The sequence below is a fragment of the Solea solea genome, chromosome 11 (genome assembly GCF_958295425.1).
Source record: "Solea solea chromosome 11, fSolSol10.1, whole genome shotgun sequence".
Taxonomy (NCBI): Eukaryota; Metazoa; Chordata; class Actinopteri; order Pleuronectiformes; family Soleidae; genus Solea; species Solea solea.
In genome coordinates, this window is record NC_081144.1 from 15,186,534 (window position 1) to 15,212,555 (window position 26,022).

The following is a 26,022-nucleotide window of genomic DNA, read 5'->3' on the forward strand; positions in this document are numbered from 1 at the left end:
CATGTACCCTGGCATTCCCGGTATACATGATGTGGACCCATCTGCTGTCCAGATGTGCGTATGTAGTCCTCAAGGTGACAGTCTCCCTCCTGTGCTTGTTTTGGACATACTGTATATGATATTGATTTATTGTATTTCAAATCAAACCTTGACTATATGAATATATCTTTTTTTATATTATGTTATTAAAGCTAATTCATTTATGAATAGAACCTGCAAAGCAGATTCAGGTTGATGCATATATCCATAACAAGTCAAGTAAAGAAAATCTTCATCATCAAACTCATCATCATCTTTGTACTGACCTAACCTGTGTCACATGAAAACATCTTTGGATATTTGAGCCAAAATATACTGCCTACAACATATTCCTTTTTTTTTTTTTAAGTTTTTCTAATTAAATCTAATTAAACTTGCATGTGAAACCCTGCTAGAGCGTTTAATTACATACTAATCACTAATAGCAGTCTCAGTATTAAATTCTTAATTAAAAGCAAGGAATTTCTCTTGCTATCTCCTTGAGGATTTGGCACCCATCCAGCAACACATTTCCCTCTCTAACCAGCCCGGCCTGTAGCACTCTCCATATGGCTAATAATAGGCTTAAGGCTGGTTTCCCTAGCTCTCTGGAATGCAATAATTATACCACAGAATGAGCTTATCCTCTAGTCCCCAGGTTTGTATGCAGTGGAGAGACACGGGCCTTTTGTGTGACCTTAAATAACATGAGGGTATTTCATAGGACATGTTTTTGGTTTGGCAAAGTGAGACGGAGCCGCTGAATCGTCATCCGATCACAGCTGATTTTGTCACTGACTGTCAGTTGCTGATGGTCCATTGAGCTTTTTAAAAATCAATATAAGATGGTGGATATACTGAACTAACATTGATACAGCACATAAAGCTGCTATAAGTACCTCTTCAGATGTTGGCAGTTGAGCTTATTTATGTTCAGAACACTGTGACTGCAAAGTTTATTGATGTCTTTTTGTCTAAGACTGCAGAGCACAGACACCAATCCGAAAGCAGAGTTTGTGCAAACACGGACGTGGACGTGGACGTCCATCTTTCCGTCAGTTTTGGCTTGATTGACAAACATAAGAAAGAGGGCCAAATGCGACGCGTACTGCTCTAACATAGTTAAACCTCAGGAACTAATTCATAATTAATTTGTTCTCATTTACATATTTATATAATATGAAACCAAATATCAACACACGTGCTGCTACACCAAGATTCTAACTAAATCACTATGTGACACTATTTGTCATTCGACATAATGCGGATTAATGAGAACACCTGCATAACTCAATCAGCGATGTTGACATTTTAATCACAGAAAGAGTTGAGGAAGACACTAATCCGACTTTTTCAACTTAATATTCTTAGTTTCAGGCTGAATTTGAGCAGGGTTTTATCATAGTTTTCAAAACTTTTGATGGTAAATCTAAAGCTGTGTGATGACCAAAAACATCTTAGTAAAACATTTTCAAGTAACTCTTGTTGATCTTGTTAAAAACAGAAACAATTCACACATCTAAGGCAAAACATGCAAAGTGATTGCATGTGTTAGTGTTTGTGGAATTTTTTAAACACATCAATGTATATTAATATAGTTCACACTACAGAACTCTGAAAATAGAATCACATTGCACTTTACACTCCACGACTAGATTGGTCTAATGTTGTTGTGTGTTCACACACCACAATAGGGGTCACACACTTTACCGTCTTACCAATAGGAGGTGACCCACACTGTGTCTCATCTCTAAACCACATGTAGAACTACCACAGGAAATGACTTGGTATAACAGGTTTAATGTTTTAATGTTGCTCGGGTTCTTGTCTCCAGATCAACAGCTGAACTTTTCCCGTAACACTGGCGTCCATGACCTCTGCCATGTTTGGTGATGTTTTCTTGCTCTTCCTCCTCCTTTCTTCTCTTTGGTGGACTGGTGTTGTATTCCGTTTTGAGATTTCTGCCTGACCTGGTCTTTGATTGGAGTTTTGCAGACTGTGACCGGGTGCAACAGCAAGCCTCCGTTATCACACACTTTTGAAGAGTTCACATATTGCAGCCGCCGATTTGGTTGCTTTTATCTGCAAATTGCAAAACTCATCGTTGAATAGAGAATTGGTGTTGTAATGGATTTTCTCTCTACTAGTTATCCGGTGCAGTTCAACTAGTTATGAACCCAGTGTGACACAACGGCCTTTGTGTAGCTCAGAAACTGAACGTACAACCGTTTTCATTTCATCAGGTGAGAACTAGAACAGAAAGGAAAGCTGCCAAACATCATGGTGATGCACAGTACCCCCAGAGCGCTTCTCACTGCCACCTCATTCATCCCCATTTTCTCACTCTCTCCCTCTCCTGAAAAGCTGCTAACAGAAACTGTCACTGTGCTGCAGCATTCTGCTAAACACAACCAGCAACAGTTTTGTGTGCCACCATGAGCTCTTGCTGCCGTGCAAACCATTTTTGAAAGTGCACTGAAGAAAACCTCAAAAGAGATGACTTTGATGAAACATTTTTCTATTCTATTTAATTAAGTTATTAACAACCTGGTGATTTGGCACCGCCCCCCACCCCCAGGCTCATACGCTCACTAGTCACTTTATTAGGTACACGGGTCATCACATGACAGCGTCTCAATGTATTTAGGCATGCATAGCCAAGATTGACCTGGTGAAGTTCAAACACAGCATCAGAATGGAGGAGATGGGTGATTTGACTGACTTTGAAAATGGCATGGTTGTTGGTGCTAGACGAGTTTATCTGAGTACTTCAGGAACTGCTGATCTACTGGGATTTCCATGCACAACCATCTCTAGGATTAACAGAGAATGGTCCAAAAAAGAGAAAATATCTAATGACTGATGAAATATTGATGAAAATGATGAAATATTCTCCAGCCCAAAATTGTCAGACTGATTTGAAATTATGGCAAGGCAACAATAATTCAAATAACCACTCATTGCAACCAAGGTCTACAGAAGGTATACCATCTCTGAACACACAGGCCCAGTTCCACTCCACATGCTCTTAGTTGTCCTGTGTGCCTAATAAAGTGGTCAGTGAGTGTATGCTATGGTTAGGGAGATGGTGAAGACGAGAGGTGCTTCTCTTCGATCTTCAAACTTGTATTTGTTTGCTGCAGAGAATAAGTTTCATACAACCAAGCGCATACTTTAGACGAGGCTCTGTTATACGTATGCTGTTTACATCTGTGGATGTATATACTGTATTGTACTGTATACACACACAGCGGATAAACTGCTGTGTGTGTAACTGATTGCTGTCGTGCACAGGTGCCAAATCATCTCCTTGGGAGTAAATAAATCTGCCTCCTGTGAAAAGTCTGTATAGCTGACTTTGCTCGACCCATTCACACCACTGTATTTAAAACATTGGCGATAACGGTGTCACTCACGAGTGCACCTACGTGATCACATGGCCTCTCACATACGCAGGTGAGCCATGCTTTCGGGGAGAAAACATGGAGACACACAGCCCCGGCCACTAAGTCCTTGATTTGTTTTATTATTGCACAATTTACCTCACAGTAGGGCATCTGAAATTTGTTTCCCCAGACTTCAATTTTACTACACTGTCGTTCAAACAAGAATCACTTCCCTGAATCATTGATATAATCTGTAAGCAACAATTTATAACTCGCAAACTTGTTCAATCGAAATTTGAAAGAATATCGACCAATTATCGTTATTGTCAAAATCAAAATAAAAGTTATTATATTTTTATATTGCCCACCTCTATGGTGCACGTGTATACACCGGCAAAACAGAATTACATAAAGCTACACACACACATATATGCACACACCAGTTCACAAACACATCCTGCAGTCACACACACACACACACAAACCCATACACACCTCAGTTGACTCGTGTGAAGTGCTTCAGTGAGGGAGTGAAGAGGGCGGGGGGGGGAGAGGGGGGGTCCATCAAATGAAATGAATATGTATTAGATGGAGTTTGAAGTAGTGACTTGTATTCAACCCAGCGTTCTCGCAGAGCGTCTGTCACTCCTTCGCCGTTAGGATATAATAAGGTGTCTCAATGATGCTCAAAGCCCAGGGGACTCACATCTGAGACACCTGTCCATACGTGCACACACACACAACCGCCGCCGCCACACATGCTCTTCCAGCTGACTCCGGCTCTTTATTTCTCAACGCCTTCTCCTGCGCCTTACCCTCTTTATACACTGTATGGGTTCCGCTGAAGGTTTCTTTCTTTCTCTAGATCTCATGCCGTCTGTGGACTCACAGGCAAAACCTCCGTGACACCACAATACAGTCGCCCTGAAGGGCATGGGAGAGACTTTCCTGTCTGCTGCAGCGTGGGTGTGCGTTTGTGTGTGAATGTCATACTCATCAGTGGTCAATACGTTAATACCCTGGCCAGCACACCTTTTGCCCTTTGAACCCCCCCCCCCGTGGATTCACAGCTGTGCAGATGTCAGAAAAATTAAAAAAGTCCCCAAACCCACCGATCTCAAAAACCATTGGTATTGTAAGGAGAATGAAAATGTGCGTCTAATAAGTAGTAGTTATCCCTTTAGTAGCACATTACACTCACTGACTGATAAATTTAACTAATTGCTCTTTGTTGTACTTGATAATTAAGTTAAGCTGCTGTTAATGAAGCCCAAGCCTTCCAGGCAGAAGAGATAATTCCCTGTGAACTGATGGGGGAGTGCAAATGTGAAGCAGGAGGAGCTTATGTTGAGTTTGTGTGACAGAGCTGAGCAGATAGCAAGGAGGATTCTTATTTAAAAAAAAAAAATAAAATATATCGATTTCACAAAACAGATGGTGGTACTTAAGAGTCACAGTTGCCTTTTTTGACTCTCTCCTTGTTATATATATGAGTTTGTACCTGTGACGGAAATCATTTAACATTTCTATCATCTGGTGTTCCCTTACAGTGTCTACAAATGAGGTTGTCACCTCTGGAAAATGAGTTACCCAAAAAGACTTTCTGTCATAATACAACTATATATCACCAGGCCCGTCCAAACAACTATTCACTCTCACATTCACATCTACAATTGTCCAATTAGCCTAATCCCCAATCTGTTTTTTGGACTGTGGGAGGAAGTCGTAGTGTCCAGAGAGAACTCATGCACACACAGAGAACACGGCACACAGAAAGGCCATCGGTCGATCTGGGATCCGAACCGGTGACCTTGCTGTGAGGCAACGATGCTCGCCACACCACAGGATCTCCATGTGACCCACCTGCTGGCCAGTGTGTTAAATTTAGTTCAGTACAAATGCCTTCTCCCGCTGCCTTGACACAAACCTCCAAACCATACCTACTTATGTAACTTCATTCTTTCCCCCAGTGTGACCTAATCCCTTGACGTACATAACCGTACACGCTCACATAAATATCCCACTTCCCTTTAACCGGAATATCCCTCCGGCTCCTTTAACCTGCATATACTTTAATCTCTTAAACCACGGCTGTCAAACTTTAAACTTCTCATACACACACACACACACACACACACACGCATGCACACACGTCTCCACCCAAAAGCACGTTTCCAAAACCTGACTTTTTTATTATCACACATCACATTATATCACATTACATTTCTTCAGAAACTCACCCATGCTTATTAAGCACAGCTTATGTAACCGTGTTGAAGGCACTCCTCCCATAACAACCAGTATGTAGCAGGAAGCAGTATTAACAAAACACACACATTCATAATCTAAACAACTTACTGTCATGATCCGCATCTCTCTGTAGATGTGTCATTTATTTATTTCATTTGTTTCATGAGTGTTCCTTTAAGGACTATAATTTTATTTTTGCTGAACTTTGTGTCAGAGTATTTTTCTGGTAAGATGGTGGGGTAAATTCCTCATTGCTGCAGTTACTACAACAGTTACTCCTTTTTTTCATATACAGATTTTGACATTTATATATATAAGCATTTGTGTATATATATATACTGTATATATATATATATATATATATATATATATATACACATGAAATAAATAAATACAGGATCTATTATATTATTACATTTAATCTATTAAATTTAAAATGTAATCTTTAATTTAGTTAATCTCTAAATGACCAGTATGACTCAAACCAATGTGTTATTATCACATATCACGTATACTGTATGCATCAATGCAGTGACAGCACGTAATTGACTATCACATTGCTTGATGATTTTCCGGGTTGCTACAAGCAGCAGATCACCCTTAGCGGCTTTGAATAATTTGTTATTTATTTAACACGTTTGCATTTAATCTGAAAGAAAATGTTTAAATGAATATTTTGTTATGTTCAGTGACCAAAAGCAGCCATGTGCATTAAATAGGAAACAGAGACTTAAATGAAACCTAACCCTAACCCAGACCAGTGTAGTGATCTTTTTACTTTTAAGTAAAGCTTTATTTTAAGGGCTGAGCTTGAGCTTAAAAGACTGGACGTGTAAGAAAACACAATTGTGCCAACATTGCACATGCTAAAGTTTGTCTGCCTCAAACAGACAAGGCCAACACTGATTTACTGTATCCACAGGCATTTTCATGCTGTGTTTATATTGTTTGTATTCGTATTTCCATTCAAAGTGATGGGGCCAGACGAGCATCTTCTTCAGTGTCCTTCCTATGTTCACAAACGCACACACACACACACACACACGCCATACAATGCCTATGACTGTGTGATCTATCAGCTGCTGGGCAGCAATGGCATGGCCCCAGCCCCGACCCAATAAGCTCATTAATCAGGCCGGTAGAGGAGTGGGTGGAAGAAGGACACAGCAGTGAATCAAATTATCTTACTTCACAGCGCTGCTTATCAGTACATTTATTGATGATGACCATTCCCATTCAGTAAAAGCAGATTACTGCTTCCATAACATGAAGGAAAGCGGGCATTTGCACTTTTGTGTCCACATGAACAATATGTTCTTTCTGGGTGGAAGGATAGCTTCTCTCCTCACTACACATTTATGCATAGAAGGGCTTTCTCTCTCTCTCTCTTTCTGTCTCTCTCTCTTTCTGTCTCTCTCTCTCTCTCTCACACACACACTCTCACAGTTCCGTCTTGAACACATATGTCCTTGCAATTATCTGAGTGGTGAAATTGTGGTCTTTTTTGGGTTCTTTTATGCCGGGGCTGCTGTCATTGGCAAGAAAAAAACATTCTGCTTTATGTGTCATTGACCTTTTTGGGAATGCGTGGGTGTCTTTAGAGAGAAAGGGAGAAAGAGGGAGAAGAGAGAGAGAGAGAGAGAGAGAGTACTGTGTATCAGGCTTCATTTGACAAAGAGTCTGTGTGGTATATATGACAAAATATCTAGACTCAGTGACCAGAGCAGAAATAATCACGTTGTAAATTATTATTATTATTATTATCATTTAAGTACAACACATTTAAATGAAATTTATATTCTTGATGATAAAACATGGAATCGTGTACTGATGTAACGGTATGAGTATTGGTGGGTGTTCATTTGACAAAAAAAACAAAACATCAGCAACGTGGCTCCACTTTCTGTGAAATTAAGCTAAAACATCTTCATCTGTGTTAGGACTGAGCTCAAAGCACTGCTCTGCCAACATACAGATTCTCAGAACATGGCTGTGTATCATTTTCCTTTTCATATTCTACATAATACAAGATATTTACAGCTTATGTAACAGTGTGGTGTTTTTTTTTGCACAGCTATAATTGCAAAAAGTACACTACAAGAATAAATAGTAATGCATTAACAACGAAGATGTGGAGAGTGAATTAGGTCAGCAATATATAGAACAGTAGTAAGGCTGCAAGCCTCGCGTTTAATTTGTTATGTCATCTATTAGCAGTTTTTTTTTTTTTCTCCTGAGAGATTTATATGTAAGTAGATTTGTGCAGCAGGTTTTTAAGACATTAACATTTTAAACAAGCCAGGATGATGCAAGAATGCTATGTGTTAGGTTATAGGGTATACATTTATAATATAATGTAATATAATATAATTACCCCTGCTTTATTGTAGGGTTACATCTTAGTGCCCCACAAATTGACACCAATATGAAATTTTCTACACCCACATTTGTAAATTTTCAGTTGCATCACCTGGCTTCAACAGAGAACACACGTGCCTGAAAGTGAAAAGTGCCAGAGTGTGCAAAGTCAGAATTATATTGGGTTTTTGCTAACATTGCAAATAATGCACAGGTGTGCAAAAAAAGGGGGGTTGGGAGTGGGCGGGATTCAATAGCATGTAAATAAATAAACAAAGAGTTGGTAGAGGTTGGTAAAGTAGACGGTCTCGCTGCTGAAGTAACGGGCAGACTCGGTGTTAATGAACCGTCGCCACTTCCCACAGGAAAGTTTTTGGAACAGATGGCTGCCTTTGTGTGCCAAGCTGGTGACAGTCCTCTTCGCCTTTTTCATCACAGAGCTGTCAAACATTACCTTGATGGACAGTCACAAACAGCCAGTGACCTGCTAAGTAGAGGAGCCAGACACTGCCAGAGCTTTTCTCCAGGAAGGGCAGGGTGAGGCAGAGGTTGGACCAGGCTGAGAGAAGGTGGTTGTTGTTGGGGAAACAAAGCAAGTGTTGCGCAGTGGGAACCTCGGAGAAGGAGAAGAGAAAATCCTCCCATCCCTCTGTCTTTCCCCCTCCTCCTCCTCCTCCCCAGTGGTATTAATTAACAGCAGCAGATGAGTAGAGAATGTGAGCCTGAAGAGAACAGGTTCATGTCTGGTTAGCCGATGCAGTGGTCTCTCTTTTTCTCCCTCTCCCTCCATCTCTTATGCACAACACACACTCAAACTACAGGAGGTCGTACGAATCGTACAAATGTCAACGTTCCCTCATTATGGCCAGAATGTTGGAGCATTCATAAATCCCACTTGCACCCCCAGTGTCAGGTTGAACTTTGACTTTTTATTAATTCAAAAAATCCATTCAAACCCGTGTAAACACTGGGCAAGGACAGCCCCACAACCACTGACAAACAAACCTCACATTGCCCCCCGTCTTGGAATGCATTTGCTTCAATTTTAATCAATAAAGCCGTACACATGTGCAGTGCCATCTCTTGCATTTGCCTGTGACCTAAAGCATATTTTCTATTCAGCAGGTTAAACAGAAAGCAGGTTTTTTTTTTTGTACTCTCTGCTAATACCTTCACTAATGGTTGACACGGTGGTCCAGAGCCGCGCTGGTTAGAGGGTTGCAAAGGTTGCAGCGGTTGCAGCAGAGGCGAGTGAGACTGAGAGCACCAAGAAACTGGATGTATCTCAGTGTTTGGGATGTTCGAGGTTTAACTCAAACAAGCTCTGTGCTTCTCCATGACTTTCTTTCCTCCTACTTCTACAATTAACCTAAATGATATAGATTATTAAAAGGCTTTTGAGCAGTTCAACCGCAGCAGTCTTCCCATATTAAGCAGTTTATGGATAAAACTAGAATTTCTAGTATGTATGTAGAATCCATTTTTGCATCTTGTGTCTTGTTTGGTTAGAATGTGATAGAATTCTGTACTTGTGAAGATGTTTTTGCACTGTTTTATGATAATTTAATTATCATTGCCACAATTATCATTTTGAAATGGCAATGTTACCAAATCGAAGCCACGCAGGAGTGAAAAATTCTGCCTTTCTTTCACATCTAGAGTCAAATATCAAAATAGGAGGTGAATGCATGAATCTGTGTCATAGTTGGGTTTCGAACCCGGGACTCTGTTTTCAAAGCGCAACTCCTTACCAGCTGAGCTCATGGGGATGAGCAGGGCTGGTTCGTCCCTGGCCATAAATAATACATTATAAACCCGAAGGTGCGGGCTGTCCGAAATCTGAATCAAGGGTCGTCATTGCCCCGTGGGCCGGACTTTGGACATGCCTGCCCTAAAGGACTCTGATACCCTGATTTATTTCTTATCCCCTTGATTTCTCTCTGTAACCCTTCTGAAGTCCTGCCCCCACAGGTTGTGAACCACTGCTTTTGAGTACAGAATATCACATGTTCCCTGAATAAAAGGCAAAGAAGTAGGACCAGAATCAGTTAGTGTAGTAATGTGAGTGTAACTGTAATTGAGTTATTTGTAAATGTGGGTTTAGTGGATTTGCTCTAAAGATTTTTGTCTTGTTTCTTGTTTCTTGACCCCCCCCCCCTCCCCCCGGCTTTTCTTTTCCATCCTCCTCCTCCTCTGTTTTCTTTTTGTCCGTCTGTCACTCCCTGCAGAATTCTATACGACACAACCTGTCCTTGAACAAGTGCTTTCTCAAAGTGCCTCGCTCCAAAGACGACCCTGGGAAAGTAAGTATTTCCTGAATGAACAATGTAATGTGACTGAATCTCGGCTCGAATTATGTTTTGAATCACAGTGAAAATGCAAACCTATTTCAGCAGGCATACAAATAAGACAGAGGCTACAGTGATTACTTTTCATGTATTTATTTGCCCTTGTGCCGCATTTGTGCACACGTTTGTGCATAAGTGCACACACACACACTCAGGCACGCAGAGTGTCTGCACTTATGCACAATTTGTACCTCTATGACTGTCTGTGCTGCATGCGTAATGCTGCTTTTTTTGTTTTCGGCTGCTCGTCTGATATTGATTCTGCCAAGTAATAATGTGGTACGGGCAGCAATGAATAATATGTATATGTAGATACACTCCATCACATGCGAGGCTATTCACTCGTCTGTTACACTGCATCAGGCCGTGCTTCACATACACACGCACTCGCAATCAGAGTGAGTTTTAGACATGTTTCACCACTGCCGCTGCTGTGGTTAGGAAGCACAGTTACCATCTTAACAGCGCAGCGCTGATAACAACAATTTGTCAAGTCCTTGTTTGTGCTGAATCGAAGGAATTGCTCCGACGGGGGAGAGTGTATAATTAGAGCTGATCACCGAAGCTTGTCCGTACAAGATTTTTTAATAAAAGCGCAAATGTCTACATTTCAGCTCGTCACATGATTTATGGGAGAAGCAATTTATCACCTTTACAAAAAAAACCCCGATAGATAGATAGATACATACACGCCGAAAAACTTTTCATCGAGCCTTTTAGAACTCTTCTCACTCTGCGTGGGTGGTGAGGTGTTTACCATCGGAGCCATTGAAAATGAATTAGGGGGAAGAAGGTTTAAATAATTCAAACTAAATCTTGGAGTGGAGGTCCATAGTCTGCAAAGACAAAAACAGAGCAGGCTCCCCCCTGATCAGACTGACTTGGACCTGACTAGCACTTTAACTCACGACGTGGATCGAAGTGGTCGATACCTTGTGTATGTGTGTGTGTGTGTTTGGGGGAAGCGGTTGAATGTACATACTCTTTTTGAAGCCATAGAGAGAGCGAGAAAGAGAGAGAGAGAAGCTAAATCATGCATGTGCTACCGTTAATTGGCTGTGTACTGTTAGTGAAGTTGGGCTGAGAGATGAGGGAGGAGAAGAGGCGAGGTTGTGGGAGGTGGGGAGCTGGATGCGTGTGTGTGTGTGTGTGTGTGTGTAGCCCAAATGAACCTCCTGAAAATCAGTCCGCAGCTTTTGAAGGAAAAGGAAAATTGAAGGGGGGGGGGGGGGGGGGGTTATCAGACCAGGAGGAAATCAAGGACCTAAAAGCAATTGATTTCTCCTGTCTCACTCTGTGTGTGTTTATTTTGGAGCCTGCTGCATTTTAACGTTGTGTATCAAAAGGTTTTCGGTGGATTTTCTGGGGGAAAGGAAGTAGGAGCACGCGCCGCTGTACAAAAAAAACCAAACCTAGAGAAAACTGATTGGACACAGAGCTGGAATAACAACATATACGTTGGTTTTATGGGACACAGGGGAGCTCCATCAACTGCACTTTTTTTTTTTTTAGTTTAGTGACACTTGCTTCGCCCTATTAGGGGAACTGAAACTGCCTTTTTCCTCTGCAGAGACAAAAACAGAATTAATAGCAGCCACAGTGGAGGAGATACTTCTTACATCAGAGACAAATGGAAAGGCTTTAGAGTGTGATGGATATATCTCTCACTGATATAAACTGATACATTTAAACCAACATAAGCTTTTATTGGATAATATTATAGACAGAATATGATGAAATCTACCAAATATGCCATTATGTAAAACAGTGGGGACAATAAATAAATCAAGTAATTAATTCAAAGTCAGGATAATGATTCTATTTGTTTTAGTTTGATGAATACTGGAATTTTTGAGGAAATTACAAATATAGGTTTTGGGATAAAGGAACATAGATATTAGTGTTAAAAAATAATTTGAGTGCTTTGTGTTAAACCACATAGGAGACAATTATTATATTGTATAGTGTTCTTTGCTGTATATTTCTAAAATACAGTATGTAGTGTTTGTTTTTGCTGGCGGTTCATTTTGTCAATCAACCAACCAAATGCGGCATTTTTAATTATTGGCAATGCAGAGTTTAAAGCAACCCTGACCTGCCTTACAGTATATGTCATGTGTGTATCAGTGTCCTCTTGTTGAGGCATCATTTAACTGTAACCTGTGTGTTACTTGTGTCATGTCACTTTGCCAGATTGACAAATATGGTGATCAATAAATGAATCTAAATCATTGACAAGCATTTTCAAGTACCATATGAAACACAGTTTTTGTGGGGGTTTTTTGTGTGGAAAATACTGATTTGAATTTTACATTAAAAATGAGAAAAACCCACTAATACATTTGCCGTAGTTTTTCCCCGCACTCGTACAGTTCCACACTGCACCTGGTTTTCAGTTTTTCTAATTCATCAATAATGCTGTGCAACTTTCTGTGAATGTTTCAGTTCATTCATTTATAAGGTAAATTTTTGTGTTACATTTTCAAATAATATAATCGATGGAATGTTTGTGGTGTTTTAACATTTCACATATATACCTTGTAAGTAAAAAAGGGGGGAAAAAAAGAATATAAAATTGGACCTAAACCTACAGAGCAATCAAAAGCATCAGAGAACACATACACAAGCAGCTTCCACCAAACACAAGAGCTAACAGCTTTTCTTTTTCGTTGGGGTCTTTTTTCAGGGTTCTTACTGGGCCATAGATACTAATCCTAAAGAAGACACAGTCCCCAGCAGGCCAAAGAAGAGACCGCGGTCTGGAGAAAGGGTAAGTAGCTTCAATAAACCCCTTTAGATATAAATTCCTTATAGGGATGGGGGTTGGGTGGAACCAGAGTGAGGATTTTATCTAATGCATAAAATTAGGCAGGTCAATATATTTATTTTAAATGATTTGTTGAGTCTCTCAAGCAACACTTTATTCACCTGGAACAGGATTCAGTGGGATGTTCAGTGGAAAAGCAACATTCACAGAATGTGGTAGACCTGTGATTTGACATTTTTTGGTGAATTTCTTTTCTGTCTGTGATGCTAAAGCCTCATAATGGGCTATTTCTTTGACCATATTTCTCATTAATCTTACAATGAAGGGAGGGAAATGTGCAGGTTCACCTGTTCTCCACTTAATGTCCTTTTTCTGCTCCTTGTCAGTCGTACCAGAAGAAAATGAGTTTGTGCGTTGAATAGTATGTTTGATCTCTGTTTGCATTATTATTATTATTACTTTGTAAAGCCACAAACAAAAAAAACTACATTGCCCTCCACCAGATCATGCAGCATTTTCCCGTCAGAGTCATGTCCTTGCTTTGTATAATTTAATTGCTATCATCTCCAGTACCTGCTCCAATACGCCAAGTGCCATAACAGACAATTACAGCCTGCACAGTCTCAATCAAACTGTGCCATGATTGTATATTCCTCCAGGTCTGGTGGGGTTTGAAACAGCAGGATCAAGCTGCAAAACAGAACAGAGACGAGGGAGAATACAGAAATATGACAATGAGCATTGGTTTTGGTGAAATGACTGACAGTGGCCAAGGCTATAAATATCCTCTACGTAACCCCGCATCAGCTTGGCAGAATGTAGATCCTGTTCCCATCATTATCCTCAGGATCCGGATTCAAAAGTGACTTCATGTCACCTCTGTCTACCTGCATCTGTGTTGTTGACTCTCCGGCTGCTGTATATTTTTGCATTGAGATGTTTCTCTCTTTAGCGGCTGATTAACACCGTGTTGCTATGACAGAAATTTAAATAGCTATCGCTGTGCTTCCGAAAATTTAAAAAGCAGATTGAGTTCACAACACAGATGTTAAACAGAAGACATTCCTTGTGCTCCCTAGAAGAAGGGAGTAAGAAGGGAGTAACATACTAATACTTAAGATAAGGTCTTAAAGGTTAAAGAAGCTCGCTATAAGTATCTGCGTCACTAAATAGTCTTTCGGCTGAATGACAACACTTCCAGCTAATTAGTGAATTAGTGTTGCGTTGGGCCGAGCTGCATTAAAAACATCCTGGATTTACATTGCACACCGACCTAACTGTCTGTATTGTTGCATTAAAGAAAACCTGCAGAGTTTTTCATCACGGTGCAGCACAACCAGTCATCTACCCCCCCCCCCCCCATCCTGTGTCTCTGTCACTGTCTGCTTGTGCATCCTGATCATTATCTTTTTGTTTGTGTGTTTGTCTGCCACTCTTTCCTCTGTCTCTGCCTGTATCGCTGCTTTAGCCTTCTCCTCTCCAGGGAACACAGGCAGGCGTGGAGCAGCAAAGTGCACAATCACAGTTGCTCGTTGGAGGAAGAATTGAGGTAAACAGAGAGAGGGAAAAGAAAAAAAAACGAGGGTTGGGGTGAGGGGGGGTGGGGGGGTAGTGTGAAAGAAAGGATGCAGGGGGAGAAAAGTAAAAAAAGACATCAAGGTAGAGAGAGCAGAGAGGAAAAAGTCAAGCTGCAAGGGGAAGGAGGGAAAAAGTAAGAAGAGGAAAAGGGAGGGAGAGTATTCTAGGCTTGTGTTCCAGTTAATTACCACAGAAGGCCCCGGGGCTGCCATTAGACATATTTTCTTCACCAACGATTTTTTTTTTTTTTTTTTTTTATTACAAACATTAATTAATTCAGAGGCTTGTCATCTTTTCTTACATGGATGGGCCCTTCGACCCCTCTTTTTTTTTCACGCCTCACTTGCATTGCTGGCAGACACACTGTGGGGCTGTCATATGGGCTAAGGAGAAACAGGGAGGTTTTAAGTGCTAAGATTTATAGTCGTGTTACTGCTCGGGGGGAGGAAAAAAAGAGTGGGCTAAATATGTGTCGTGCTGTTTTCACTGGGGTTTTGTTGCACCTTGGCTACACAGTCAGAGTCTTTAAAGTCTAAATATTAGAAGTTGACAGCGAGGCTAAACGTCAGCTGCATAAATGCATTGTATAAATGTGTAGACAGTGTACACTTTTCTTTTTTTTTTACTGCCTGTGTCTCTGTTGCCCTTAGCATAATCACTCTCTTTCATTTTTTTGTATACATCTTTTTTTTTTTTTGGTCTGTCTGTCCGTCACCACTCAATTATCTCACGACTGATTCCTCCTTTTCTCCCCCCATTCCTCCACAAGCCTTCCTCACTTCCTCTCTTCACCTCTCCATTGTCTTCTTAAGTGCCTCCGCCAGGGAACAGACAAACCGTTTTGCTTGGTGTTTATCATAAATTAAAGATTGCATTGTTGCCAACCAATCCTCTTACTATAAGCAGTTTTGGGAAGGCAGAGAAGCCGTCTTGAACCCTGAATCAGAAAAGGAGAAAAAATATTGTCCTCATTTTTCCCCTCTTTATTTTTTTGCGGGCATCAGTTTAGCCTCTCATTGATCTTTGAGTAGTTGCTCATATTCGGCTCTCATATCCCTACTTTAGTAACTCTCTGTGTGAGGACAGTAAAAAAAAAAAAAGAACCAGCTGGTGAATTCATTTTAGATCTGTGAATCATTCTTGAGTGCTTGGCTTGATTTATCTCATCAAGGGCAAGTGATGTGTCCATGATCAAGGCTGTTTAAGTGTCCAGCCATTTAAATGGAGCGCGCCCGGGTCGTGATGGTGATTCAGGAGGCTCGGCACAGAATCACCAATTCACAGCTTTCAGGGAAACTCTCAAAACCTTTGTCACATTTTATTGCCATCCTCGGTTCTTTTTGAATACTCTCTTCCTGCATATTTCACTCAGCAGAGGACATATTTGAAACACGTTTGCATATAAATTAAGTGGAAACACTTAACGGCTCCCCGTTAAAGCATGTTTATGTTCCCGTTCTCATTTTACAACTGTAGTGTGAAAACTGTAAATGTGGTACTAGACTATTAAAATGTTTGACATGCCCATTAAATGCCACAACCACTGATTAAGCACCTTTTCTTAGTAATTGACATTTTTGTTGTTTTATTAAAACTGATCCTAATTAAAAAAAAAGAAATGCATGATATATTCATGACTCGCCTATTAATGATCCTTTCACCTGATAAAACATGACGTATTTATTTACCTTAATCACAATTGATATAGGAGATAATGGCTTTGGTATTGGTTCGAAATCAGCATTTGTTCTATTGCTAAACAATAGTGTGTGGATTCATTCATGTGCAGCAGGTTTAGGTTTTTAAAAGTACTATATTATGTAAGGTTAAGCATAAACCATGTAGTCATATTCAACATGCATCGCCCTCATTTTAATGAGATATGTTTTTTTGTTTTTCACTGCATTCAAACAAGCTAAGATACCTGGTATGATACCAGATAGATAGATAGATAGATAGATACTTTATTCATCTCACAGAGAAATTCACACCACGCATGTAGTGTGGTTGTACTAAACATTTTTTGGGATGAAAGTCTTCATATTTAATTGGCTTAATTTGGAGAGGGGGGGGGGGGTAATTGACTGATTGATATTTCTCATTAACTTGATACCTCAAGGAGGTTGAAACTTCCCAAAGATTTTTGTGTGTCTTGCTGCATAAATTTGCACATTAATAAGGTGAAATACAGTGTCTTCGACATGTTGGTGTGTGGAACAGTAAGCCAGAATGAACACTGTCAGGTTTCTGAAACAGTGGCAGAGGTGGAATGAACCCTCAGTGCTTAAGCGGCACAGATCTGTGCCACGGGCGTACCTTTGGTGAATTGCCGTGGGAATAATATACAACTCCTTATATGGACATACTGAGGGTGTGTTTTTAGGTCACATCTACAGGCTTTAAAATATGCTTTTTTCGTCGGGAGTAGCGATAATTGTGTAATAGTTATCATTTTTGTTTTACTTTTGTTCAAGCCAAGCGGACTTTGAACTGTGATGTATTTCCAAATTTCACAAATTCAATCAGACTTTGAAAAGTTTGAGTACCTTCTTGCTCAGATGTGCTTATATAGTTGGTGAAAAATATTTCATCAGATTGCCTAGGTTGTGCTGAAAAAATAGGGATAGAAGACACGTTTTAACATAGTCATGGGAAAAAAAGCAGCCTAAATTCTCTGTGTTCGAAAAAAACATAGATCATTTATTGTGTGGAAATGTTTTCACATCTAAAGCACTGGAAGCATAGATTATAATTTTGATATTTTTCATTATTTATTGGTTAAACAGTCCCTCCTCTGCACTGCTCTCCTTCCAGGCATCTACTCCGTACAGCCTCGAGTCAGAGTCTCTGAGAATGGACTGCATCATGTCAGGAGGGGCGTCTCCCACTCTGGCCATCAACGCTGTAACCAACAAGGTACGGTGCCAGCCCGTGTGCTATGCCAGATTATATCTGTGTTATAATTCATCAGTTGTTATTAAAAACAATAAAAAAAAAAAAAAGGCATGTTTCTCTGAGTGTAATGCTGCATGGCCATTGTTTCTTCTAACACAGCATTCTTCTAATTTATGGTCAGATGTAGGAATGTAATTCCTGACCAACTTTTATTTGAGCTTCTGTGGTGGAAAAAAGGGCTATATATAGTTTAGGCATGGTCACTTCTAGTTTTTAAGGATCATTTGCCTCCACAATATCTTTCTCTGTGGTTCAAAAACACTTTATTTTTTATTATTATACAGTATGTGACCACTGATGCAGCAAAACTATACTTACAAATGTGAGTGGAGTGTAATTTCCTTTCTTTTTAGAAGGACATGTTTTATACTTTGTATTATTACCTTGTAAAAAAAAAACCTGGCTCATTTAATTTGGTGTGCTTGGGAACACTTACATTTTATAGCCTCTCCATGAATTTCAACATCTTGGAAATTGAGAAACATTTTTTTTCCTGGGACAGTTCAATGGATGCATTTTCAGTGAAGGTCAGAATTCAAGAGCAGCTGATCTGAACATGAAGAGGTGAATGGAACTCTTGATTTAGTGACACACAAGTTGTGTGTAAAACCAGGACTGAGTTGAGATGAATCAAATTTTTAGCCCATGGAGCAAAATGAATTACACCTTTTTACCTTTATGCATCTGAAAATCTGGACATAGATTTAGAGACTGTTAAGACTGGTACTCAAAAGCACAACTCCAAAATCAGTTCAGATTTCAAACAAAATCACTTCACTAGATCAATCAGTCCAGGCAAACAAAGCCAAAAATGGCAAGGCAAAGGTGGAAGTCAGTAAACAGGCAATAGTCCAAAAAAAACAGACTAACAGGAAAACAGATCACAATGAATAGCTAGACGGGCTGGAACGTTTGACACAGAGGTACAAAGACAAACTGGCACAGAGGGTAAAGGGAACACAGCTCATATACACATGAGGTAGAGGGAGACAACGAGACACAGGTAACTCTAATTAGGGCGGGGCAGACAATCAAAGCTGGAGGGAAAACACACAGGGGCAGGAAGTGGAGCGATCTGATACGAGGAGAGGTAAGTTCCACAATAAAACAGGAAACATGAAAGAGAAAAGCATGACCTCAAGAGGAATGCCCTGATGTATCAGCAACGGATACAGGTACACAACTCTCCATTTATAGTTGTGCTACAGTAGCAGCTAAAACATGGAAAACAAAGGAATACTTCACTGGTTTGCATTTAGCTTTGTGCTACTAGAATAGGGGTAGTATTTTTTGAGAAATATCTTCATTCTTTTCTTTGTTACGTGCCCGCCAGTGACACTTGGTCCTGTTAGCATAGCTGTTAGCAAACATGGCGGACACTGTTTACATTGTCCCACTCGTAAGGGGACGGGACCTCATTCCCAGAATGTAAACAGTGTCCGCCATCTTTGCTAACAGTTACGCTCAGGGGAAACTGAGGTTTGGAAGCACAATTTTTCAAAAATGCTACCCCTATTCTAGTAATACAAAGCTAAAATCGGTGAAGTGTTCCTTTAAACTGCTTCACTGTTGTGTTTAGCTCAGTCGGGAGTGACATCCTGTATCTGTTCTGTTCTTCAACCTCTTCAAAGTCTTGGGCTATCCACGTTTTTATTTTTGCTTTGAAATAAATAGACACTTTAAAACTTCAACTCATTTCATTAATACTTTAGTTTTGACCCTTAGTTACAATGTGAGTGTATACAAGAAACTCTTAAAGCTCTCTCATCTCCGGTCCTGTTCTCTCTAATCATACATTCAAAACCTATTTGTGAGAAATTGCACTTTGACACAGCACAAAGACACAAAGACGGTGTAATGGAATTTTTGTGATTCTCTGGAGTTTTACATTTTTGTCCACGTCTACAGTTAATGTCTGACCTCACACACAAGTTTGAAAGCAACTGACCAACTCTTATTAACATTTCTCTTCAACTTCTCACTCTAACAGATAAACATTTTATTCTATCACAATTCTACATCAACTGCTCCTTCATACAAATTAAAGCCAGCAAATAAGTTTTTATCAGATTCCTGAAATCCCACCACAATTTCTTGTGAAATTGCATTTTGTTGCACTGATTTAAAATTCTTCCCTTTTGAAAACAACTTACATGAACTTAATGTATGCATTTTTTTGTTGCTGTTGTGCAATATGACTGAAGTAATCTTTTAAATTGATTAACAGAAGAACAGTCAGTTCCTATTTTGGTCATCAGTGTATCATTTAAGCCATTGTTCAAGTTGTAATGTCAAACAATTGATCAGAATCAGAATCAGCTTTATTGGCCAAGTATGTGAACACATAAAAGGAATTTGACTCCGGTTTTATCAAACACACGCTGTACATGAAAGTAAACATCAACATAACTTAACATACATTCAACAAAAGTGAATAAATAAGGTGTCCAGAGGTCCGGTCTATTTTTAAATATATATAATTAAGTATATAAACGATAAGGTGCAATGGTGATATGGTCCCAGCATTCTCTGTAAATCATGGGACGGCTGTGCATGAACATCCCAGTAGATCAGTGGTTTCTTAACTTTTCACTTGAAGTTACAGTGTGTAGAATTTATTTATTAATGTGGCCAGTACCAGCATCACCGAAATCCACCCACATGGAGACAGGTGGTGTCCTGGTGTGTCAGAGCCTCTTTAATAACACATTTGCTAAAATTCTGATTGCACTGGGCAGCCTGTGGCAGCCTTGGAAGGGACATTCATATAACATGATACAAGAAAGGTATTATACTGTTTTTATGGGATTTCCTAAATTCCTAGTAATTGAGTCTCTGCTTATTATAAAATGATTTCATTCTGATTATTATGTTTTCCTTTCTTTACTAGTATATTGATGTAATACTTAAATGTCTTTATAAATTAAATACTTTCCTTGTTGACACAGCAAGCAGACTCCCCTCACTATGAATCACTCACTAAAAGAAATGTCAAAGATTAACACTCAAAATGTGATGTTTTACATGGTAGAAAACTGCCCCAGAGAGCCTTCAGTGTTGTCTCTCACCCTGAAGCCATATTTTCAGATTTATCTATACAGTTAAATGTAGCCTGGAGGTAATGCTGTCACTCTACTTCACAAGTACCGACAATCAAACAAAACAAGAGGAATATGATTCAACACAGTCCTGAATCATTGCTTTTAAACGCTTTCTGATCCGTCTCCACTAAGCAATATGTAGTACACGTCCTCTGAAGTGAAACCTTTGTACTCATTGGTGGGTTTGGAGTCATTTATGTGTCTCCATGGTCTGTGGATCAGGACACTTGATCTAATTCACCAAATTTAAGGACAGTCAACAGCAGCAGGGCTGATTTGCCTTCAACACTTTCATTTCCATATTTCCTCGTGAATTGTCTCATAAGTCAATGGTACATGGGCAGTGATCTGACATGGAAAAAACAGACTTATGTTTGGGGTTTGAGAATTAGTGACATCTTATGGTGAACATGCGGAGTCCTCCTCACACCTCCATCAACACATTAGAATGGGAGCAGTTATTGCTTCAAAACATGAAATGCATTCTCTGCCTGGTTTGTCCATTTGGGCAACTGTAAGGAATACAGCATCCTCCATAAAGCAAGGCCCTCCGAAGCTATCCATCCATCCATGTTCTACAGCTAATCTGAGGTTGGGTCGTGGGTTAGCAGCTTGAGCAGAGAAACCCAGACTTCCCTCCCCCCGGCCACTTTGTCCAGCTCTTCCGGGGGAATCCTGAGGCGTTCCCAGGCTAGTCTCTCCAGTAAGTCCTGGGTCTTCCCCGGGGGCCTCCTCCCAGTGGGACATGCCCGGAAAACCTCACCAGGGAGGTGTCCAGGGGGCATCCAAACCAGGTGCCTAAGCCACCTCATGTGGCTCCTCTGAGACCTGAGCGGCTCTAATCTGAGCCTCTCCAGGATGACCGAGCTTCTAACCCTATCTCTAAAGGAGAGCACCGAAACCCATTTTGGTCACTTGTATCCGTGATCTCGTTCTTTCAGTCACAACACACAGCTCGTGACCATAGGTGAGGATAGAAACGTAGATCGACCGGCAAATTGTTTCTTCACCATGACAGTCGATGCAGAGACTGCATTACTGTGGACACAGCACCGATCTTTTCCAAGGCTATTAAAACCTAAATATTTTTTCGTTTACAGTTATTATACACTCACACAAATGTAAAAGACTAGCTGAACCCAAAATAAACAGAAGCCAAACTTGCTTCTTGACAAAAGGTAACAAAGGATTTATTTGTACATATATATATATAAAAAAAAAAACTACGAAACACAAAAATCAAGCCTTGAAGGGTCCAACAAAAGAAACAAGGCTGGCCCGTTTGCTGGCAGAGCTCTGAGTTTGGATACTGAAAGTGAAAAAGAAACACGGGCGATAAGTCGATGGGAACATAACAGGAACTCGACAAAATAAGAGCAACCATAACACCAACAAACCCCTCTAAATGTTATACACTGGACCATTGACAGAAGGAAAGCAATTAAATCATTCAAAATGTTTTGTGAAGAAGATTACTTGATGCATTGTCTTCTTTATTAACTTGGATCATTGTGTGTGTGTGTGTGTGTGTGTGCAGGTAGCTCTGTACAACCCTGAGGTGGAGGGCAGTGAGAGTCCAGGGAGTCTGGGCGGCAGCCTGAGCAACAGTCTTTCAGAGCAGAGTTTGGCGTCTGTCAACCTCAACAACCTGAACACAGCTGTCAGCAGCGTCAGCAGTGGCAGCAGCGTCCACAGCTACACACCAGTAAGACCTCCTCCTTATTTAAGGTTGACAGTCTTGTGATTGTTGCTTTTAATCGTGATCAGAATTCAAACAAAAGACCCTGTTCAGACCCTGGTATTAACATCTGTCCTGAGTGATCCAATCACATGCAAACAACATGGAGTACAGCTCTGAATTAGAAGTTGACCAATTGGACATTTTACAACCAGCCATTGTTGCTACTACTAGTTATATTTGCTAAATAAAGCGCCACTTTTGATGAAAATGTGTGTCATTTTTCTCCCAGTAATTAATAACAAAAATAACCATTAAAAACATGTTGGTGTACATTTGCTTACAGCTCATGGATGTGAGATATGATCACGTGAAGACACTTACAGGATCCATTTTAATAGTCAGGGTTCCCATGGGTCCTTAAAATCCTTGGAAGTTTGTGAATTTGAAAAAAAAATATTCCTGGCCCTTGAAAGCTTTTAAAAATTGCCCTAAATAGACATGGATCATTGAACACCTACTGTTTCATACGCCCTGCGTTGCTTGATGTACGCATAACAAACGTCAAGTCATAATTACTAGCGGACACGGTCCACTGTCTCTCTCCGCCGTTGATGTGAGATTCCACGCAGAACGATGAGCGAGTAACGTTAAGCAAGACAGAGCAAATGACGTGATGCCTGGGAAATGCAAAATTCCAAGATCTCTGGCTCCCTAAAGAAAATAACAAAGACTGACTTTGACCAAGATCCCAAGGACAATCACTTGTCCAGATGCAGAGCGTGCTGCAAATGAATAAAAGTGGACGCCATCAGCACATTTAGTTCTTAAATTTGAGTGAACTGGCCCTGGAAAGTCTTTGAATTTGATGTCAACCAAGGTGTGGTAACCCTGAGTCATACGTCATGCTGTCCACATGTGATTGGATCTCTCAGGACAGATGTTAGTACCCAGTATGAACAGGATTTTATACAGTTTGTATCATGTGTTTTCTGTTCATGTGGTTGTAACGTGACTGCTGCATCCAGACTGACTTTGATGCACAGACAAGACATTTTCAGTGGACAGGACACACATTATGGAGTGGAGGTATCCCTGTTCCTTGATGAATAGACGAGCAGGCGTCACATGTTACACAGACAAGCTAAGCAGATTGCAAAAACATCACATTTACATAAATCGCAGAAGTGCAAAATGTAGAAAATAGGATAGAAGAAAATAATAGAAGAGAGGCAATTAGTCGTGATCACAAGGCTGTGGGTGGTCCACGATCACAGGTCCATCATTGGGAAAGTTGGGAGGAGTCTGGATGTGCCTTGGTGAGAGAGAGACTCAGTTTAAAGGTTGGAGACAAAGCACAGACAGCAGGGAGTAAAAGAAATGCAGTCACTCGAGAAAATGAATAGATAATTTATAGGTAATTTACAGTCAGCAGGATAACCTAGACTTCTAATTACAATGATTGAAATGTCCATAAGACTTAGACTAGCCACTGATTTGGTCAGATAAGAAATTCAGGCTAAAAGAATTGGCAATTATGCCATTAGCTGAGTGCTCAGTTGAAATAGGGAGTTTTGAATTTTGATTTAAGGGCCTCAAGAGAGTCAGACTCTCGGATCTGATGTCAGCTGGGAGGTTATTCTACAGGAAGGTGGCATGATAGGAAAAAGCCCTGTGGACAGCTGGCGTCTTATTAACTTTAGGAACCAACAGGAGCCCAGTGCTTTGTGAGCGTAGAGCTCGAGACGGCACACAAGGATTTATGAGGTCAGACAGGTGAGGCAGGGCGAGCCCATTTACAAGATTGTCAGTCAACAGAAGCGCCTCAAACTCTGATCTCACATGAACGGGGAGCCAATGAAGAGAAGCTAAGACTGATGTGATATGTTCAAATTTCATAGTTCTTGTCAGAATTCTAGCTGAGCTTTTGGTGCTCATACATGGGAAGACCAGACAAAAGAATATTACAATTATCAGGTCTAGATGTAACAAATGCATTTGGGTTTCCTTATCCTCTTTTGACAACAAGGACCTGATTTTTGAAATATTGTGAAGTTGAAAATGTGTTCTTGCAATGCTGATTGAAAGACAGCAGGATCTAAGGTAACGCCAAGGTTCCTTGCAGATAAACTTTGAGAGATCATGCAATTAGCAGGTCCAATAAGCAGCATGTCTGTTTTGTCTACTATTACTATTTTTATCTTTTAAATTCGATTAAATTATTTGATTATCTTTCATATGTATTGTTATGTAATAGAGGTATGTCAAAATTATAGCCCCACTGTTAAAATCCTAAGCACCTAAGCCTCAAAATGTCCGCCTGGATATTTTGCTTTTTTAAACTGTAAAATGTCTTCTGAGTTAAGTGCTTTTGCCCATTTTTCCAGAATAATTTTTAATATCTGGCAGTTATTTACAATTTACTGCATGCTAAAATGGTGTATTAACAATTTAAATTGAAGAAAAACAATGCAGCTATACACAAACACCAGATTTTGTGTGTTGAATTTTAAAACCTTAACATTTGTTTGAGTTTTTGTCTCAATGTCCAAAAACTGGAAACTATATGTGCAGGCAGTTTTTCCAACTCTGGAAAAAGACACCAATTTGCCGACTTCCTGCAACAGTGCGAGTGAAATTACCGTAATAACCACATGGTGGATTTGATGTGCAACTTCTCAGCTTTTAGAAACTGTTGGAAATGTTCTGATAGCACAAACTCGTGCAATTACGGTAATGCAAAGTGCGGTTGTGGAAACGTGCCGTCTGCGATGCGCTCGGTTTGTAATCAATGTAATACTATATGTAATATGTAATATGTAATACTGCATTCATGATCGCAGAGGATAAACCGCTCATCACACAGATTGATATTAATCTTTGATTGTGGACCGTGTTGCTGCTCCTCAGCTCACTTTGGGCAATTAAAGTCATTAAATTAGCATTTGGCCAAATCAAATTATGGAGACTTTTGTTTGTGCACTTGCCAAAGTGTGTGTTTGTCCAGTTAAACTAATTATAATATGTTTTGTCTCTGTCCTAAACATTTGGACTAAAATTACAGCAGTGCAGAAAAGAAAAGATCCCACCCAGTCATTATTTTTCCCTTGTAACAGCTGCTCACCTTTTTACCATTTATCACTTGTCCCCACTCACCTCGCACCTGCATTAGCAAAGGTCAGTGCAATCTCATCTCGTTAACCTCTCATTTCTGGAGGCCATCTTTTGTTTTCCTCCTCCACCCGTTGCCCATCTCCTCTATCGTTTCAGACTTCATCTGTGGTCTAGTCCGGTGGGATCGGGGTTAGTTCTGCCTCATTACCTGGCGCAGGTGATACCCTTCTGACTGACGGTGATTACTGGTGGCATCGCTGACAGAGATCTCAAAAGCGTTGATAGGAAAGCTGCCATTGTTTGGTGGAGGTAGATGTGAGGGTGAGGGGGTCATGCTAAGTTGGCTCATATTTGTGGAGGCACGCTGATCACAGCATATATTGCGACTATTTAATGGTGGTGAAGACGATGACAGCTGGGATGAGATGATTGAGGGTGGAGGAAAGACAGGCTGCGTTCACAAAACAAG

At 40.3% G+C, this 26,022-nt stretch overlaps 1 protein-coding gene across 6 annotated transcripts in view; it reads left to right on the forward strand.

Moving 5' to 3' along the window:
* The window catches only part of LOC131468347 (forkhead box protein J3-like), a 56,331-nt gene that overhangs the window by 18,771 nt on the left and 11,538 nt on the right, over positions 1-26,022 (forward strand). For 4 of the 6 annotated variants that reach the window (XM_058642467.1, XM_058642464.1, XM_058642462.1 and 1 more), the window contains exons 4-8: positions 10,241-10,315; positions 13,047-13,130; positions 14,596-14,676; positions 17,520-17,621; positions 22,299-22,466. In XM_058642467.1, coding sequence (XP_058498450.1) covers positions 10,241-10,315; positions 13,047-13,130; positions 14,596-14,676; positions 17,520-17,621; positions 22,299-22,466 — 510 coding nt within the window. The remainder of the gene's footprint in view (positions 1-10,240; positions 10,316-13,046; positions 13,131-14,595; positions 14,677-17,519; positions 17,622-22,298; positions 22,467-26,022) is intronic. The other 2 variants (XM_058642465.1, XM_058642466.1) reach the window with 1 other exon arrangement.